We start from the raw sequence: 16,072 nt of genomic DNA, 5'->3' as shown, positions 1-16,072 counted from the left end.
AGAATCCTGTAGAATCTAGATCCTTCTTCCAAGGGGTAAGTCGTCAGATCATCAGGCTGCAATGTGGAAATAGTCCAAATGGTGTCTTCTATCTTATGTTATCCGGCATTAGGGTATCCGTTCTTCCTTGTGAGAACGGCTGGGTTTCAATTGAGCCTGAAGCAAAATGCGGAGCTGAAAAGGGTTGAAAGTAGAGTAGCTCGGGGTGAACAACGTATCTAGAAATCATTTCGAAGTACAAGGTTTACTTGAAAATGGGGATGTTAGGTCAACGTTCCGGTCACGAGGAAGATATCGTCCCTGAATACCGCGTACTGGCGATTCGCGAACGATGAATAGTAAGAAGTGGTTCCTGCGAAGTCACGGTTGATATTAAATTTGATCTTCAGAAGTTCAATCCAACGCATGCGCCGCGTGGTTTTATCCGACCCGGTTCCACCCGACGGACCTTGAAGTTTTCAGTAACCACGACCAGTCCATCGAGCGAGCCACATGATATGCTTACCCGGTCTTATGTTGTTTTTGCTCACTAACCACTCATTAGCTTTGAAGATATATAGTCGATCTGGAAGAAGTAAACATAGACCTTTTACAATTCTCATACAGCACACGAACGAGAATATCTCAAGACTTTATATAAGCTAATTACGACATTCATACTGCGACTCCCAATATCGGGCACCCATCTAAAGCATCCAGCAAAGAGTGTAGTGTACCACTTAGAATGGGAAGCCCTTTGTGAACTACGCTGTAGTTGAACGGATCAGCGGATTTCGGACAAATACTCATGAACTCCAGGACACTAGAAGAGTTAGGACCATTGAAGATATGGCCGGAGGGAAGAGATGATCAAACAGTTCGGATATTTGTCCAACAATTCTACCGCTACTATGTAAAATATAACCTGTAATAAAACACTTACAGGCGCAGTCTGTTTACAAGAGATGCAAGATGCACGATCCTATGAAACTTGAGTAAATAAGGCAATGAACAAGAAGTAAACGAATCCTATCCTACGAAGCTGAGATGCAATAATAATGCAAGTTGCGTAGTAGATAACGAGGGTCCGCGGACGTGAGGCGATATAGTACACGGATATAAGTAAATGAAAATGCTGCTTCAAAAGCAGATCATCTCAAGAAATATTAACGATGAGCAGGAAGGCGGGACGAGTCACTATCAGCTCACCATCCAAACGCAGAGGGAACAACGCTATTGGTCCGGGCTAATCGAAGACCGGGGTTGAGCCCGAGGAGTCTCAAGATCTCAAGCTCATGGACGAAGCGTTACGAAAATCCACGAACGATGAGGGCATTCAACTCGGTCTAACAGACGGGTACCTGCGCGCGGTCTGTGTTGTCCTAACAAGCTAACCTTTCGTAAGACGGTCAAGTTCTCCAGGGGTAAGATATTGGGTCCTTGGTAATGCGCAGGAGTTGCGGGTCTCCGCCACCGCGATGCGGAATGAACAGGTTGCCCATTCGCACGATCGCGACTGGTTTGAACACCAGAACGCGCTGTTAGCGAGGCAGACTGAAGAGTAAATGCTTCTCTAGAATCTCCGGTGCCAGGGCGCGCGTAATGACAGAGTTTGGTCTGTAAAAGGTACACTGTTCGTGAGAGAGAGCCAGACGGCACGCCCTCCATCACAAGCAGCTAAACAAAAGAAAATGAGCAGGCACTAACAGTTTCCGCCGATTCCTAAGTGCGTAACGCAGGACGGAGGTTTTCTAGAGTTGAAGCCCGCGTAATGGTCAAAGGAACTTCACATAACAAGAGCCGAGCGTGGTCAGCTGCTCCCAGCTTGACCTAGACACAAAGACCGTACAGAATCCGCTCAATCGTGCGCGTATTGCAAGAAAAACGTCCGGCAACTCCATTGTGTTTGTGTGGTCCTAGTAACCACGACATCCAAAATATTTCAAGTCTTGAGTTGAGCTATCAAGATGCTAGAATAGGATCAAACGTTTCAGAGATAAATTGCCTCGCGCTTCACAGATGCACGCAACTAATGATACACTTGCTCTTGGGTTTCTTCCCTAGGACGATGCCGACGTCCCCGCAATCCGTCCGAATACAACAGCCTCTAGCAGTGACGAGCCTCCAAGCCTGTTCTGTCCGTGGACACCACCAATAGCCTCGCCAGCTGCAAACAGCCCCGAGACGGGCGAGCCGTCTGCGTGGAGAACTCGCGCCTTTTCATCAATCTGTATTCCACCCATTGTCTACAACTAGTCAGTAACAGGTATGATAAAACTAGAGACCAGACTCACATAGTGTACGACAGGTGTCATCAACGCAACCAATATTGGCGCCTCCGGGTCAAACGTCGGGTTGTGGAAGAATGTCTTTCCAAACGGATCCGTTTCCTCATTCCTCGCATACCTACCATGAGCCTCAAACGTCTTCTTCAAACTATCCACCGGAACGCCCATATCCTTCGCCAAAGCCGCCGCACCCTCATACCTCTTCATCAGCCCTTTGGCCACATAAAAATCACAATGCGCCTTCAACTCGGTCGCAGCATCCGAATTCAATATCAACCGGACCGGACCTTTGCCTGCATCGATGACGCTCTGCATCTTTGTAGTCACCACATCACGTCGGTCTATCTCATTCACGAACCGCGAGCCAGTGTTGTTGATGAGGATCCCGCCGACACCGCGCAGAGCCTCGGCAGCCAGGAACTTGGTCTTGGCATCTGGGTTGGCAGGGTCGACGAACCCTGTCGGGTGGACCTGGACTTGGTCCATGTCGCATAGCGCGGCGGGTAAGGAGAGGGATGTCGCCATGCGGTGTCCGTCGCCGGTAGCGTGGTCGCCGTTCGTCGTGGGTAGCGTGAGGAGATCAGAACGATATTGAGTCAGGTATCCTGACGACGAAAAATCTGCTGCATAACCTCTGTAAGACAGTCATCAGCAGCGAACAAGTTCAAAGAGCGAACGAGCGCACCCTGTAGCTATGATAACCGGACCCTCTGCCTCGACCTTACTTCCCTCAGTCTCATACTCAACACCATATACCCTGCCTGATTCCTCCAACAGGCGCAATACCTTTGCAGACTTGACAATCGAGGCATTAGGTTCCTGCTCGAGCTTCTTGATCAGCGCCGAAGTAATGGCCCAACCTGGCGCGCCGCCTTTTCCTCGATGCGTTCGCGGAATAGAGTGCCCGCCCAAGCGGGCCACAAGTGAAAGGTCGACGCCGAACTTGGTGGACAACCATGAGAGAGCTGGCGCCGAGTTGGATGTCAAGGCTTGGATGAGATTTGGACGAGCGAGATGGCCAGCAGATGCAGTGGTATCCTTGATACTGAAATCCTAGGTCAACGTCAGAGACGATAGCGACGATATGATACGTACAAGTCCTCGACTGTATCCTTGATATCATACTTGGCTTGCGCTTCAGTCCCAGCACCGTTGATTCCAGAACTCGCTTTGACAGAGTTCCCACCAAGACTTGCGACCGCCCTTCAGTTCCTTGTTCTTCATCAAAGTAAGAACGACTTACGATGGTTTCTTGTCGAGCAGCAGCACTGCGGCTCCGTTCTCCAGCAAAGTATGGGCAGCGCTCAGGCCAGCCAAGCCGCCTCCAATGACAATGGTACGTGGTGGAGTAGACATGAAATGTCTAACGAATACGGAGGTGAAAGTAATTGTTACGAAGACGGAAAGCAATTGCCTTCTGGTGGGAATCATGAACTGATGGACGCGGGTTCATGCTTGCAAAGAATAAGGTCAAATGAACCGTCTAGAAATGTCTGGAGCTCGTCGGCCTAGACCGGTCCGTACTTTCCAGACCATTTTTGATAAGTACCAAGTCTTCGTCAACGTAATATTTGCCTAGGTATACTACTACTACTGTCCGTTGCTACTGAATGGTAATCGGTATAATATAGCAATCAAATTGTCCCCAGGACGGTCAACGCCAGTCCCAGCAGCGTCAAACTACTAAACACGACTGTGCCAGCATCAGAATTGTTCGATGAAGAAGACGTTGATGTGGTATTTGCAGTCGTCTGTCCCGCGATGTCTACATGCCGAGTATGATCATCAACTTAAACCATATCACTAGCCAATAGAGAACTTACATTGTTGGAATGAAGGAAACGTGTAGTTGGTCTCGACATACGGCTGAGTGTTATTCATTGCGACAGCGATGGGTACCAAGTACTGTAAAAAAGCTGATCAGTAGCTGGTGGAACGTTTGATACAGCTGCACCGACCTGGAAGGCAGATTTCAGTTGTGGATACCACTTCATTGCCGTCGACATGGTATAGTTGTTCAGCTCGTGGGTCAGCATTATGGTACCTTGCTGGAGAATAATATTGATGAGCACCACTGTAAAAAAACTGTAACTTGGACATACTGTACTGAAGGTTCCACTAGTGGCGTTGTTAATCAATGCTTGATAATTGGCATCTACAGTGGCAGTAGTAATATTCCCTGTTCCTGCCTTCCAGTCGTTCGAGTCATACTTCCATATGACAGTTTGAAGGCCAAGGGCATTTGCGATTGCTCGTATCCTGTCGTCGACATCACCAAAAGGGGGCTAGAATACTTTCGTCAGGATACATGTGTCAGCAACAAGATAACGTCCTACCCTCCAGCATTTCGGCGTCACGCCAGTAACGAGTTTTATTGCTTGCATCTTTTTTTATATTAGGAGGGGATCACGCCTCGCAACACAAGACAACTCACGGCTGATTACCATAAATTAAGCATCACCGCATGAAACAAAGGGGGAATGACTTACTATAGTAGAGTTCTGCGAAGGCGTCCGAACTGTTGAATGATGTCACTGAAACGTTGTTACCTCAATGCTAGACCAGGAACAGGCAAACACGGGGTTACGTACTGTATCTGTGAGACCAGGTATCTGTACAAATTTTAGAAAAGAACGAGGGGAAAGATGAATTACTCACGAACGCAAATTTCATGTCCGTCGGCCACTGCTCTTTGCGCTTCCAGCGGCCAATCCATGACATTACTTCCAATGTAAAACATCGCTAAAACAGCTTGAATATAAGTGTTCGCTAAAGGAGGGACAGATACTAACTAGCTTTCTGATTTTGACTAGTCAGATAGTCATAGAACGCATTATGAGAGCAATTCGGTCCATCATCGAACCCAAACCCTAGAGTGTCAGGCTACATACAGAACGTCAGCGATAAAACATTTTACAGAACCACCAGACATACCTCCGGAACAGAAGCGATGTCAGCAGGTAGTCCAGCCAATTTGGGCTGGACACATTGATGATAGCTCCACCAACAATCTGGGTCAGTTGCGGAATACGTGACGTTCGTGAAGTTTCCGGTGCTAGTTCCCTATTGTTGTAAGGTAAGACAATTATGCCAAGGACATGAGGAAGACAGTACTCACCTTGGGTAAGATAGTCGTCGGAATACTGCCCATAATGGACTGCCATTTGGCTTGTGCGGCGGTATCATTGGCAAGGATAGACGCAGGCTGCCATACCGTAGGGAAGGAGTGGATTTGTGTGGCTGACGGCGCGTAGTAGTAGGCCACGCACTCTGCTGATGGATCTAAAAAATTCAACAAACATGAGGTAACATCAACCAACCAACAATAAACCATCCACAAACCGGAGATGGAGGCCTCTCCTGCCTCAGTGCTACGGTCGGCAGCTCTTGAACCCGAGGTGAGGAGGTTCAACAGCAAAAAAGCGCAAAGGGAAAGGGAGCCGGGTGACATTGCCCTGAAAATGCACGCTGGGGCCTCGGAGAGGAAAGGGAACGTTGACTGGAGGCAATACGATTTTTGTATGAGGTCTAAAAATAGACAGGCTAAACATAGCCCTCTATGTTTAGCCTTGTTTCCAAGAAGTCCGAAAAGAATTCTGGTGCGTCACATAGAAGCACGGGCAGCCCTGATGTATTCCACGCAATTACCGTCCATTAGCTGCGTGCTGGAGTAGCAGAAACGCTGCTCAAGGTGAACACAGCCCGAGGTGCCCGGTATCAGTAGAATCCTGGTCATATCAGGCTTATCGGCAGCTGTCCAGGACACAAACAAACGGAGCCTAACCTATAGTAAGACTTTAAATAGATCCTTTGAATTCGGGGACAGAGGTAGGCCTACGTTTGTCTCTTCTGGACTTTTAAGCCGCGGTGTCGCCACCGTCGCGTACCCAAAATAGACACAGACATTGACTTAGGGAAGGTGAGGCCGAAATCTGAAAACACATTGGACGCCGTGATATCGTAAAGCCGGAACTGGAGAGGTACTCCTCTTCGCGATGGAACAGTAAAATTTGCGGCGCCGGGTCTAGAAGGCAGATGAAATGCCTCCAGGCAGTTGCATCTCCGCGACATTGAGGTCTTTCGATTAGCTGGAAGCGGTGAATTCACCTCTTAGACAGACGTACGACACTAGTTGGAAGGACAGACCGCAGCATCAAGACGCTCCAACTGTTGACGAGATCCTAGAAGAATTCGAAGTTCGCAGTCATAATCTAATACATCAACGGCATCAGTAGTGAACTTGAAGCCTATAGGCTCTTTTCACAGGACAGGGCAAATGAATGGAACACACGAACATTAAGCACCACTGATGCAAGATGAGTTACGTTTTTCCTGAACCTTAGGTGCATTAGAATTCAATTGCGTCGTGCGCAGTAAATGTGTAGTGTTGACACCTAGGAGCTGATGCTGATAGTCATCGACTCGGCCGCCCATCACATATCAATGGTTGATCTATCGTGCATGGATCCAAACAGAGTGCTTATCCTTCTTTTTCGCATTCAAAAGAAAAGGAAAAACTGGAACTGAAGAAGCCAGAGGATTGAACATTGCAGAATCCGAAATGCAGCAAAAGTTCAGATTAAAGCGAGCACGTGGCTCTCAACTTCCTTCTCCGGCCCGACCCCCGACCCTTTCCCGCCATCACCGTGACCATCATTCGCGCTAAACTGCATTTTATCCCGTTTTGCATGCCATCTTAACGTCTGTTCCATTTTTCCTAGAAAAGTTGAAACCGCGCTCAGAGAACGCTGACCCGCTTTTGTCATCTTCCCCTCTAGAATTAGTTCATGGCAAACTCTACCAAGTATGTTTTCGCCCAGTGAGTACTGCATTCAATTTATTTTCCTTCAGAAACGCTCACATGATTAAGCTTCATGGTGGGAAATACCTACGTTAGCCAATTCCATATTCTCTCGTGCCGGTCCATGGTGAATGATAATTGAGGCATGCTGCTTACTAGCCATACACTGTCGAAGATTGGTTGGAGGACATCGTTTTGGCCAGCCAAAATAATTTGCCAGTAGAATCCCTCTCTTCTGCTTCGTCCGCTAACATCTTCGTTCCAACTTCCACAGAGACGGATTCGTATTAAATGTCGGACGCGAACCATGGCAAAAGGATCGTTCTGCAGACTGTTTTCATGCCCTCTCGCAAGCAAATCTTCCCTTCAAACTGTTCTTTAGTTTTGATATGAGGTACATCCTAACCTTTCTTTGATTATTGGCTCCAGCCCCTGAATTATTTCAGCTCTATACCAGGACAGTCAGCTGGAGATGTTCCTCTGCTTTGCGAGTACATGAGATCCTTTGGAAATCACCCGGGGATATTTCGATACAAAGGCGGCGTCGTTATATCAACGTTCACGGGAGAGCACCTACGATTTGGTCAGCAGACCTTGGACAATGCCTGGGGATACGTCAAGAATGCCCTCGAGGAAATCGTTCCCGTGAGTCTCAAGACCTATACCATCCCGTAATAACCCCTTCCCTTGCGCAGCAGATCTACTTTATCCCATCCTTCTTCGTTGACCCAGCAACATATCCGACGATAACGTGTTTGGACGGCGCGTTTAATGTGGGTCGTTCTCATCTCCAATACTCTTTTCCTTTCATGGCTCCTCTGTCCAGTGGAACGGGAGCTGGCCTCTCCATTTGACGTCCAGATCTCCGAGGAGTGAGGTTGAATGTCCAGAGTTGAAGTCCGACCAGCGCCACCTTCGTCATTTGGGTGGGCGGACTTTCATGGCGGCCGTTTCACCTTGGTTCTTTACGGTACGTCTCAATCAAAACTGACCAGGTGAACGTTATCTGATAACCTCGTAGCATTATGGGACTGATAGCTGGAACAAGAACGTAAGTTCCTTTCATCTGAATACAGAACAAGCCTCCCTGCAATTCAAATAGTGGATATACAGAGGAGACGATTGGCTTTTTGTCCGTCGCTGGGAACAGCTGATATCAACGCGCGAGCAGATCGATATCGTACAAGTGATATCATGGAACGGTCGGTCTTTTAACCTTCTCTCTCTAAATCCTCTTCGATACTGTATCCCAATCAGATTACGGTGAATCGCACTATATCGGTCCCATCAAGGGTGCCCAACCAAATTCTCAAGCATGGGTTGACGGCTTTCCGCATACGGCATGGTTGACACTCAATGCGTACTACTCCCAAGCCTTCAAGGAGGGAAGATATCCCCCCATTGAACGTGACCAGGTATTTTTGTGGGCGCGCCCTCACCCAAAAGACGCGACGGCGCCTAACGATAGCGTTGGTCGGCCCACTCACTGGCAGGTGGTAAGTAACTGGCGTAGTTCTTTGACTATAGGTCTTGATAGCCATTGATCTAGACGGATGATACTTTATGGGTCGTAGTATTCTCTACAGCAGCTGCGAAGGTAAAGCTATATGCTGGGGACGACCATAAGAAGTCTTTCCACGTCAAAGCTGGGGTGACGAAGCTGTGCCGATCTTTAAAAGGTGACAGAGGCATCAAGGTAATAATGGAAAGAAAGGGCGCTGTCGTTGCGCACTGCGCACCACACGGATTCCGGTTTCAGACCAGACCAGAAGTGTATAACTTCAATGCGTTCGTCGATGCGTCGTGTTAATACACACAGCGCTTCGCGACCCGTCCGGGAGTATTCTTAACCATACCATGATACCCGTCAATAATCCACCATGTATATCTTACAAAACGGCCATAGACTCTACTATCCGTAAGGATAGATTACCTCCCGCCATTGATCATCTCTATGCCTGTCAGTTCATCTGCGTCTGAATTTTTCGCGGAATCTTCGGCTTTCCCTCCGCCTAAAGCCTTCGTGCCATTGATAGGTTCATCACCACATCCACAGTCGTACTCTTCATCCAAATGCGCACAGTCAAATTGAGGTTTACCTAGACGCTCATTAACCTCATTATGGAGGGAGCAAAGCCTGCGGCAATGCGTATATTAATATGAGATGACGATACTATGGCTTTCAAACACGTACCAAAGTGCTGCAGAGCGCCGGGAGGAGGTCTAGAAAGAATTCAGTGATCTTGGCACGGAAGGGGGAAAAGCGGCCCGCCTGAGGAGGTAATTTCTTGAGCAATTTTTGGAATTCTGCCGCGCATTCTCCGCAGGGATATAACCGTGACAGGAGATGGAAATATGATTCCAGCGCCTCTCGTTCGTCGGCAGTAGGGTTCTGTACCAGAAATCAAGCTGTTGTCGTCCCAGAAAATCAGGTGAAAAGAACCTCGGGGTATCGCAAAGTGATCGTGTGCCTGTATTTCACCGAAAATTAAGCATGTGCAACGGGGTAGCTGAAAGCTGACTCACAGTAACTTCCACGTCGACCGTCCCAGCGCAGCCCTACGAACCATTAGAAATGAAGTAGGAGAAAAGGTCAGGAAACTCACTTTGCAGTCTCGTTCCCTAACTTTGGCATGATGACGGTTCCTTGAGTGACATCCAATTCGCCCTTCTTGAACGAGCCTGTATGCAGAGCTACACCTCCTTCACCGAGAAAGTCACCCGTCCATGGATCGATGTACGCTCGAGTCGGAGGGTGGAGGAATGCTAGCATGGATATGACGACCTGTAAAAGACCAGGTAAATATCGAGCGCGTTCCGAAACTTGAGGCAAGCTAACCAATGCTAGAATGATAGCAAAAAATGACTTTGCGAACCGGGATAATAGCCTAGTCATTGTCGTAGCTATCGATGGGGTAGACTGTTAGCACCGGTGGTGGTGGTAAGAAGATACTTGGCATCTGTTTCGAAGTCAAAGTAATAATCAGAAAGTCAAGGCAGCCAATACCACGTGGAAGTGGCTGTGCTATCCGAGTTCTCGAACTCTTGGCGGCGACTGGCGAGTTTCAACGGATCGCTTTAACGAAAGCACGAAGTACTTGCTAAATTCTGTTTTCTGACTTACTACAGTAGCTAAAATGACTACATCTCACTGATATATCTCAAGAAGAAAACTCTGGTGGCGTTACGATGGGAAACCCCAAGAAAATCTTACTCTCTTGTCTGGTAGCTAGTTGGAATTGAAAGTTCCCTGGCTCTGAGGACACGTCTTTGCTGAGGTTTCTAAGAAAACAGGTAGTGATGATATATATGTCGAACACTGGAGAACAAGCTATCTTATCAATCCTTGGTGCATGTTTTACATGCGTTTGCCAGGCATTTCCTCAAGCAGCTCAGCTTTATGTCTTCTCTCACGCCTGGCTTCTCCTTAGCTATGGACGACAAGCCACCTTCAAAGGCATACCAGCGAAATCCAGAGTTCTACTGGGAGCCTGTAACCTTCCTGGTGAGATTATCATGGTTCGAATTTCGCAAGCCAGGCGCCGTGGTTGATTCGCTGCTTTACCTAGGTGGAGGATCAGCTCTTCAAAGTTACTCGCCACATGCTCGAAAAGTCATCGAAAACATTTTTGACGGCGGTATTGCCTCGGGAGGATACTGCTGCGGTGGCTGGATCTGATGACGAGCATCCTGTAGTCATCCCAGGCGTAAGGCGTGCAGACTTTGAGAATCTCTTAAAGTCGATTGTGCATGCTGAACAGAAGTGAGTTCTTCCGCGACCCATGTATTTGTCTGCAATCAATAATTTTCTTTATGCAGAGCAATTCCGCAGTTTAGCCAAGATGAATGGTTTTCGGTTTTAGACCTCGCAACGAGGTGGAGAATGGCGGATGTTCGCCGCATGGCAATCCTCGAAATTACTCTGCTGAATAGCATGAAAGACGTGGAACAGGTTGTCCTCGGCAAGGAATATGCCGTCGTGGGTTGGGTGAGATCAGGATATTGGGCTCTGACCAAACGGAAAACCGTGGTCTCCACGTACAGTGCTAAGAGACTTACTCTACCCACTTGTCTGAAAGTGTGGCAGGCTCAAGTATCCATCTTAAATGCAGCCGCGTTGCGAGGTTATGGGCCAGACAATCTGGAAGACCAGATTTTGAATGACATTTTTGCTTCTGAGCTAGACGTGGTTTATCAACAGAGTCTAGCTTTTGGAGATGAACCCCGCCTCTTCATGCCGAATTTTTCGAAAATAGGCTTACCAGCTTTTCTAGTCCCTCCTCCCCTGACTCTGACCCGAAAATAACTCTGTTATGAAGACGAGGTCAGGGAGGAAGGAAGTCTTATTCAAAGATGTAACGTCCGGACTTTTTTTTGTTTTTTTTTGTTTCCGCATTTGTATTGTATGTACTACATCCTACACGTATACGTATGGTTGGATCGTTCAGCTATTTACTTTTACTCTACGTTTCTCGTTCTCTATGCCTTTATGTCACATCTAGCAGACATGTCAATGACCATTGCGAGATTTCTCACGTCCATCTCAATGACGCTCTATTGCTCCATGTCTTGCTGTCCATCGCCGTCCATCATCTCTCGTTCTTTCTTTTGGGTTGCTTTCATCCACGTCGTCCTCTGTCACGACACCTGGGAATGGTCCAAACATTGTCTCAAATCAGCGAGTGTCGTTGGATGTCCCAACTTTAACCTACCGATATACCAAGTTGGAGTGGCATAATCTGGTGCTATTACTAGTATTCAGTGAAGATTGCTCTTACATGTTGCGCTTGTAAAATATCATGTATAGTATGCATGAACCTAATATTCTCGCATTCAGATTCAGAACAAACTACGTGTCAGAGTGGTCCGTATGCAATGCCACAGGGTGCCATTCCAAGTACTGACTCATCTTCAAGGCTTTTTCGTGCTGACGACACAGCTTTTACTTAGAATCCACTTCTGCTTCCCACTGAAGATTAACGTGATGGCTTGTAGATGATAGCAAGCTTGACACTCTCAGACCCAGTAGTTCGATTTCTTCGACTTTGACTCGACCATCCTCTCATAATGACGAATCTCAACGCTGAGCCATTTACAAAAAAATTATCAAAACATCTTCAACGAGTACGTTGAATTCGGACTCGACGTTGCAGGAGACCTCATCGCAGCTCAGCTTATGCATGCACATATTACACGTGTCCAGGTATAAGTTCCTCGGTAGTACTAATAGCATGGATGAAGTTAGTATTCAGAAATTTACAGCTTGCTCAGCTGGTCAGCGAAAACCCCAATTACTGGTTGGAAAACGTTTATACCTGGAAAAACTTTGCCTGCTTATCGTTATTTCGTTGATTGGATTTTCGTGACAGCATGAATCAAGCATAGAAATGGCAAAGGTCAGCTATTGATTAACTCAATAGATCCTGATCAAATGTGTAGGCAACAACCGTCTCTCCACCAGCAAGAAAGAAGTACTCGCAATTCGCCACCACCCCATATCTTTCTGGGACCGTGTTCTCCGGTCCACCGACACCATCTATTGGAATTAAAACATCACCCTCCATTTCAGGACCATATGACGCCCTCTTCCCAGCAACGACAACGATATCTGGTCCCACTCGCTGTGGGTCCCCACGGGCATCGACAAAGTCTAGGCCAAACACGCGCATTGACGAGTCTGGACGGCGAGGTATGTTTGAATCCCATAGTCTGATTCTGAGCGTGTCGATAAAGGGAAAGTAACGGACGGTGTCATTTGAGGCAGGGCGCTTCTGAAAGCGCCATTAGCTTTTTAAGGAAGATAATAAGGAAGATAAGTGAATGAGGCGTACCCAAATTTCGGTGAGACTCTGAGCCCACTCCAGTGCTTGTTGATAGGCAAGACCGCAATGATGAAAAGACGGTCCGAAGGACATGACGGGATCGTGGCGTTTGGTCATAGCGTACTCGTTTGCATGTTTAAGCTGCTGCTGATAATATTTGCGTATCGGCGCTGCGTGAGTCCCAATATTCTTCTGGTTCGACATTGTCGTATGTCAAGGGTGAATGAGGGAACTAAAAAATGACAGTCTTTTCATACCGAGCTCGGTTATATGCACGGCGTTGTCTCTCACCTTTGGACATGGCAGATCATTAATTCAAATTAAGCCGAAAACACGCACGGTATCCTCAAGTCATGTCGCATGAATTACGCAAATATGGGTGGGATGCGCCCTGGCGCTAGCGATGGCCTGAGAAAGTATGCCATGTGAGAGTACAGGCGGCAGTACGCTACCTCGCTTGCTTGTAAACCGGTTCCACAGCGAATAGTAACTGCGGAGAAATATCCGCAAGGTTAAGAACAGGTAAGATGGACATTCCTCGCGTATCCGTCAGCGAAGTTGTGCATTCCACGGTTTGGTTATAAGAAAACAAGCATCGTGAGAACATCTTGTTCTTCGGCGTCCTCAGGAAAGTCATTGCAAGGCTGCTTGTTGTATGCGAGGTTGATAGCGACATAATCGTGGGACGCATGTCATAGAAACGGGTCCCGCCGCATGGCAACATTGAATGCACATGTAGAGTTATCAAGAGCCTTCCCATCGTCCTAGGGCAGCATCTCTGGTCTTTCGGGTGTCTGCTATATGGGTAAAGCTATTTATTAGATCGTTAATGGTCTCGCCCGGTACACAAGATATATGCATGCTTCGTACATCGTAAGTTCGGTAGCACGATGGCGGATCATCCATTTCCTCCCACGAGATCCATCTCGGGTATGAACATCAGTATTGACACGTTTTGTATCGTGTCAAGAGCCCTTCCTTCCTAAATTTTTGACATTAGAATAACAATTAAGCTGACAAAGTGAAAGCCCCACCGTCGAGCTGAGAGGAATTTCACTGGCAGGGCGCTCACTTGAGGCTTCTCTGCGGCTCAGCCTCCTATATAGAGGTGACTAGCGAAAGAGAAAATTGGGTTCAACTTAAGCACTAGAGCATCGGATTCTCAATAGGACAACGGCAAGTTGTGAAGGTCATGGCGAGGAAGAAATCTAGTCCCGCCATAATCCAATGGCGTTGAAACTCAGCCCACGTGTGCCGTCGGACCGATCTCCCCGTCCTCGATAGGTTTTCGACTTCAACTATGAATCTGATGCTCTCTCGTATGGATCGCAATGCTGAGCCATTTATGGAACAGTATCGAAACAACTTCAATAAGTATGAATTTTGACTCAACGCTGCGGCCTGCAGGAAGACATCATTACATCTCAGCTGATGCGTGCACATTCTACACGTGTTCTGCCAGGTGTTTGCCAGGTGTAAGTTCTCCGGTAATATCTTCGTGACAAACTTCGTCATTCAAGTCCTCACTGTGGCCATGGATGATCAAGCACACTCGAAAGCGCACGCTCGAAATAAGACCTTTTATTGGGAGCTTATAACTTTCCTGGTGAGATTACTTGTAGTTTGTATGTCAAGCGCGAGACTAATCAGTTTACTAAAGGTAGAAGATCAGCTCTTCAAAGTCACTCGCCATATGTTTGAGGAATCGTCCGAGGTTTTTTCAACGATGTTAAGCTTGCCTCAAGGGACGACTTCTCCTGTGGATGGATCCGATGACGAGCATCCATTGGTTCTGCAAGGTGTAAAAAGTGCAGACTTTGAGAATCTTTTGAAGGTGATGGTACACACGGGACGAGAGTGAGCTCTTTCCTTCAAATACAACCTTCTTCAAGATATTCATGTTATCAGGTCAGTTCCCAAGCTGAGTCACAATGAGTGGCTTTCAGCCTTGAAATTGGCGACGATGTGGGGGATGACAAGCATTCGTCGTATGGCAATCAGCGAAATTACTCAGCTGAATAACATGACAGATGTGGATCAGGTTATGCTCGGAAGGGAGTATGCCGTTGTGGATTGGGTGATGTCGGGATATCAAGCTCTGACAAAACGAAAAGACGTGATCTCCATACCGGATGCCTCGAGACTTACCTTATCCACTTGTCTGAAAGTGTGGCAGGCTCAAGTGTCCATTTTGAACGCGACGGCGTCATCAGGTTTTGGGTCAGCCCCGGTGGACCGAGGTCCTTTGGATGATATATTTGCTTCTGAGCTGGACGAGGTTTATCAAAAAGGTATAGCTTTGGGGGACGGAATCCGTTCGCATAATCCGAGATTTTCTCCTCAGACACCGCCGCCAACGGCTTCTGCCAGCTTCGGTGGCTTCAGTGGTACTGGCAGAGGTCGTAGAAGCTAGTCGACGCCCACAAGCTAGCAGTTTGTAATGCTAATTTCGTATACGGTTCAAGATAACGAAATGGATACAGTCCGCCGTTTCTTCGTTCAAAAGGAAAGAATCGGGCCCGGGGTCCCGGCAGCTGCCGCTACTGGATTGCAATTCAGGCTCCGCAATACTATCCGTCTTTAAATAACTCCTGTAAGGCCCGCTCTGGGGCAAAGCCTGCTACGTTCGCTCCTCATGAAAGTATCCATTGTCCAAAAACTACCTCACTTATACACGATTGAACCTAAGAGTTGGAATCAGAGCCGATGCCATTGGTGATTGTGGGTGAATTGAATCAGTTAGTAAATAGTTATGATCAGGACTTCAAAAACTAACAGTAATAAGGGTGCTGCTCGAAAAAGCCTCGCTCGGTGGCGGCAGATGCCGCCACCAGCTCGCATTTTCTCTCAGAATCGCTGTTTGGAGAGCTGAATGGAAGTTCGGCCGAGCAACTCCGTGGAGAGCGTGATAGTAACATGAGTCACAGTAAACAAAGTGACAAACAAAGAAACTGCCACACCGAGAATCTGACTTTAACAGAAATTTATGTGTGGCACGCCGTTCAAATTTACCACACATAGAAAGTCCGATGACATTCGGCTCGGGGAGCTGTCAAAAACTCGGCTACCATCCATCCCCTATAAGACCTTCTACTAACGTAGCAGGAATAAGTACCTTCGATTCTTTACCTCAAACGTCATCGACTCAGCCTCGCACTCGGGGAAATACCTTAGGGTTGCGA

The 16,072-nt window shown here is 47.5% G+C and overlaps 8 protein-coding genes across 8 annotated transcripts; 4 read left to right on the top strand and 4 right to left on the bottom strand.

Annotated features, from left to right (window-relative positions):
• Positions 1-2,039: 2,039 nt before the first annotated feature.
• Positions 2,040-3,623, bottom strand: EV420DRAFT_1269425 (Flavocytochrome c; the record flags this gene model as incomplete). The annotated part of the gene is made up of 5 exons (XM_060467504.1): positions 2,040-2,225; positions 2,274-2,901; positions 2,953-3,312; positions 3,363-3,458; positions 3,511-3,623. 5 exons carry the CDS (start codon positions 3,621-3,623, stop codon positions 2,040-2,042), a joined length of 1,383 nt encoding a protein of 460 aa, XP_060331424.1.
• A 112-nt stretch (positions 3,624-3,735) lies between these two features.
• Positions 3,736-5,754, bottom strand: EV420DRAFT_1538860 (uncharacterized protein). The gene is given in 13 exon segments (XM_060473025.1): positions 3,736-4,032; positions 4,091-4,172; positions 4,226-4,315; positions 4,370-4,552; positions 4,604-4,651; positions 4,745-4,746; positions 4,757-4,801; positions 4,859-4,879; positions 4,926-5,009; positions 5,060-5,150; positions 5,202-5,330; positions 5,386-5,549; positions 5,610-5,754. 13 exon segments carry the CDS (start codon positions 5,716-5,718, stop codon positions 3,902-3,904), a joined length of 1,179 nt encoding a protein of 392 aa, XP_060331423.1. The 5' UTR covers positions 5,719-5,754; the 3' UTR covers positions 3,736-3,901.
• Positions 5,755-7,227: 1,473 nt separating this feature from the next.
• EV420DRAFT_1269315 (glycoside hydrolase family 71 protein) lies at positions 7,228-8,878 on the top strand (the record flags this gene model as incomplete). The annotated part of the gene is made up of 9 exons (XM_060467495.1): positions 7,228-7,310; positions 7,343-7,462; positions 7,515-7,713; positions 7,767-7,841; positions 7,895-8,038; positions 8,090-8,119; positions 8,171-8,270; positions 8,326-8,564; positions 8,618-8,878. Coding segments are annotated over 9 exons (1,251 nt in total), but the record flags the coding sequence as incomplete, so codon positions are not given.
• EV420DRAFT_307576 (ERV/ALR sulfhydryl oxidase domain-containing protein) lies at positions 8,804-10,373 on the bottom strand. Its single transcript, XM_060481631.1, has 7 exons — positions 9,908-10,373; positions 9,675-9,853; positions 9,595-9,627; positions 9,512-9,539; positions 9,341-9,460; positions 9,263-9,291; positions 8,804-9,205 (listed from the first exon to the last, which is right to left on the bottom strand). The coding sequence occupies exons 1-7, from the start codon at positions 9,962-9,964 to the stop codon at positions 8,998-9,000; spliced, it is 654 nt and encodes a 217-aa protein (XP_060331421.1). The 5' UTR covers positions 9,965-10,373; the 3' UTR covers positions 8,804-8,997.
• Positions 10,374-10,380: 7 nt separating this feature from the next.
• On the top strand, positions 10,381-11,609 carry EV420DRAFT_1538807 (uncharacterized protein). Its single transcript, XM_060473024.1, has 3 exons — positions 10,381-10,573; positions 10,638-10,831; positions 10,888-11,609. The coding sequence occupies exons 1-3, from the start codon at positions 10,469-10,471 to the stop codon at positions 11,372-11,374; spliced, it is 786 nt and encodes a 261-aa protein (XP_060331420.1). The 5' UTR covers positions 10,381-10,468; the 3' UTR covers positions 11,375-11,609.
• On the top strand, positions 11,569-11,856 carry EV420DRAFT_1538806 (uncharacterized protein). Its single transcript, XM_060473023.1, has one exon. It carries the CDS (start codon positions 11,576-11,578, stop codon positions 11,804-11,806), a length of 231 nt encoding a protein of 76 aa, XP_060331419.1. The 5' UTR covers positions 11,569-11,575; the 3' UTR covers positions 11,807-11,856.
• Positions 11,857-12,476: 620 nt separating this feature from the next.
• Positions 12,477-13,094, bottom strand: EV420DRAFT_1642178 (uncharacterized protein; the record flags this gene model as incomplete). The annotated part of the gene is made up of 2 exons (XM_060477324.1): positions 12,477-12,839; positions 12,900-13,094. The coding sequence occupies 2 exons, from the start codon at positions 13,092-13,094 to the stop codon at positions 12,477-12,479; spliced, it is 558 nt and encodes a 185-aa protein (XP_060331418.1).
• A 1,023-nt stretch (positions 13,095-14,117) lies between these two features.
• Positions 14,118-15,629, top strand: EV420DRAFT_1538801 (uncharacterized protein). Its single transcript, XM_060473022.1, has 3 exons — positions 14,118-14,496; positions 14,551-14,747; positions 14,799-15,629. Exons 1-3 carry the CDS (start codon positions 14,425-14,427, stop codon positions 15,301-15,303), a joined length of 774 nt encoding a protein of 257 aa, XP_060331417.1. The 5' UTR covers positions 14,118-14,424; the 3' UTR covers positions 15,304-15,629.
• The last annotated feature ends 443 nt before the right edge of the window (positions 15,630-16,072 follow it).

Source organism: Desarmillaria tabescens (assembly GCF_030435595.1).
Source record: "Desarmillaria tabescens strain CCBAS 213 chromosome Unknown EV420scaffold_15, whole genome shotgun sequence".
In the NCBI taxonomy this organism is placed as follows: Eukaryota; Fungi; Basidiomycota; class Agaricomycetes; order Agaricales; family Physalacriaceae; genus Desarmillaria; species Desarmillaria tabescens.
The sequence above is the reverse complement of the archived record's forward strand: the minus strand, read 5'-3'. Positions and strand labels throughout refer to the sequence as shown.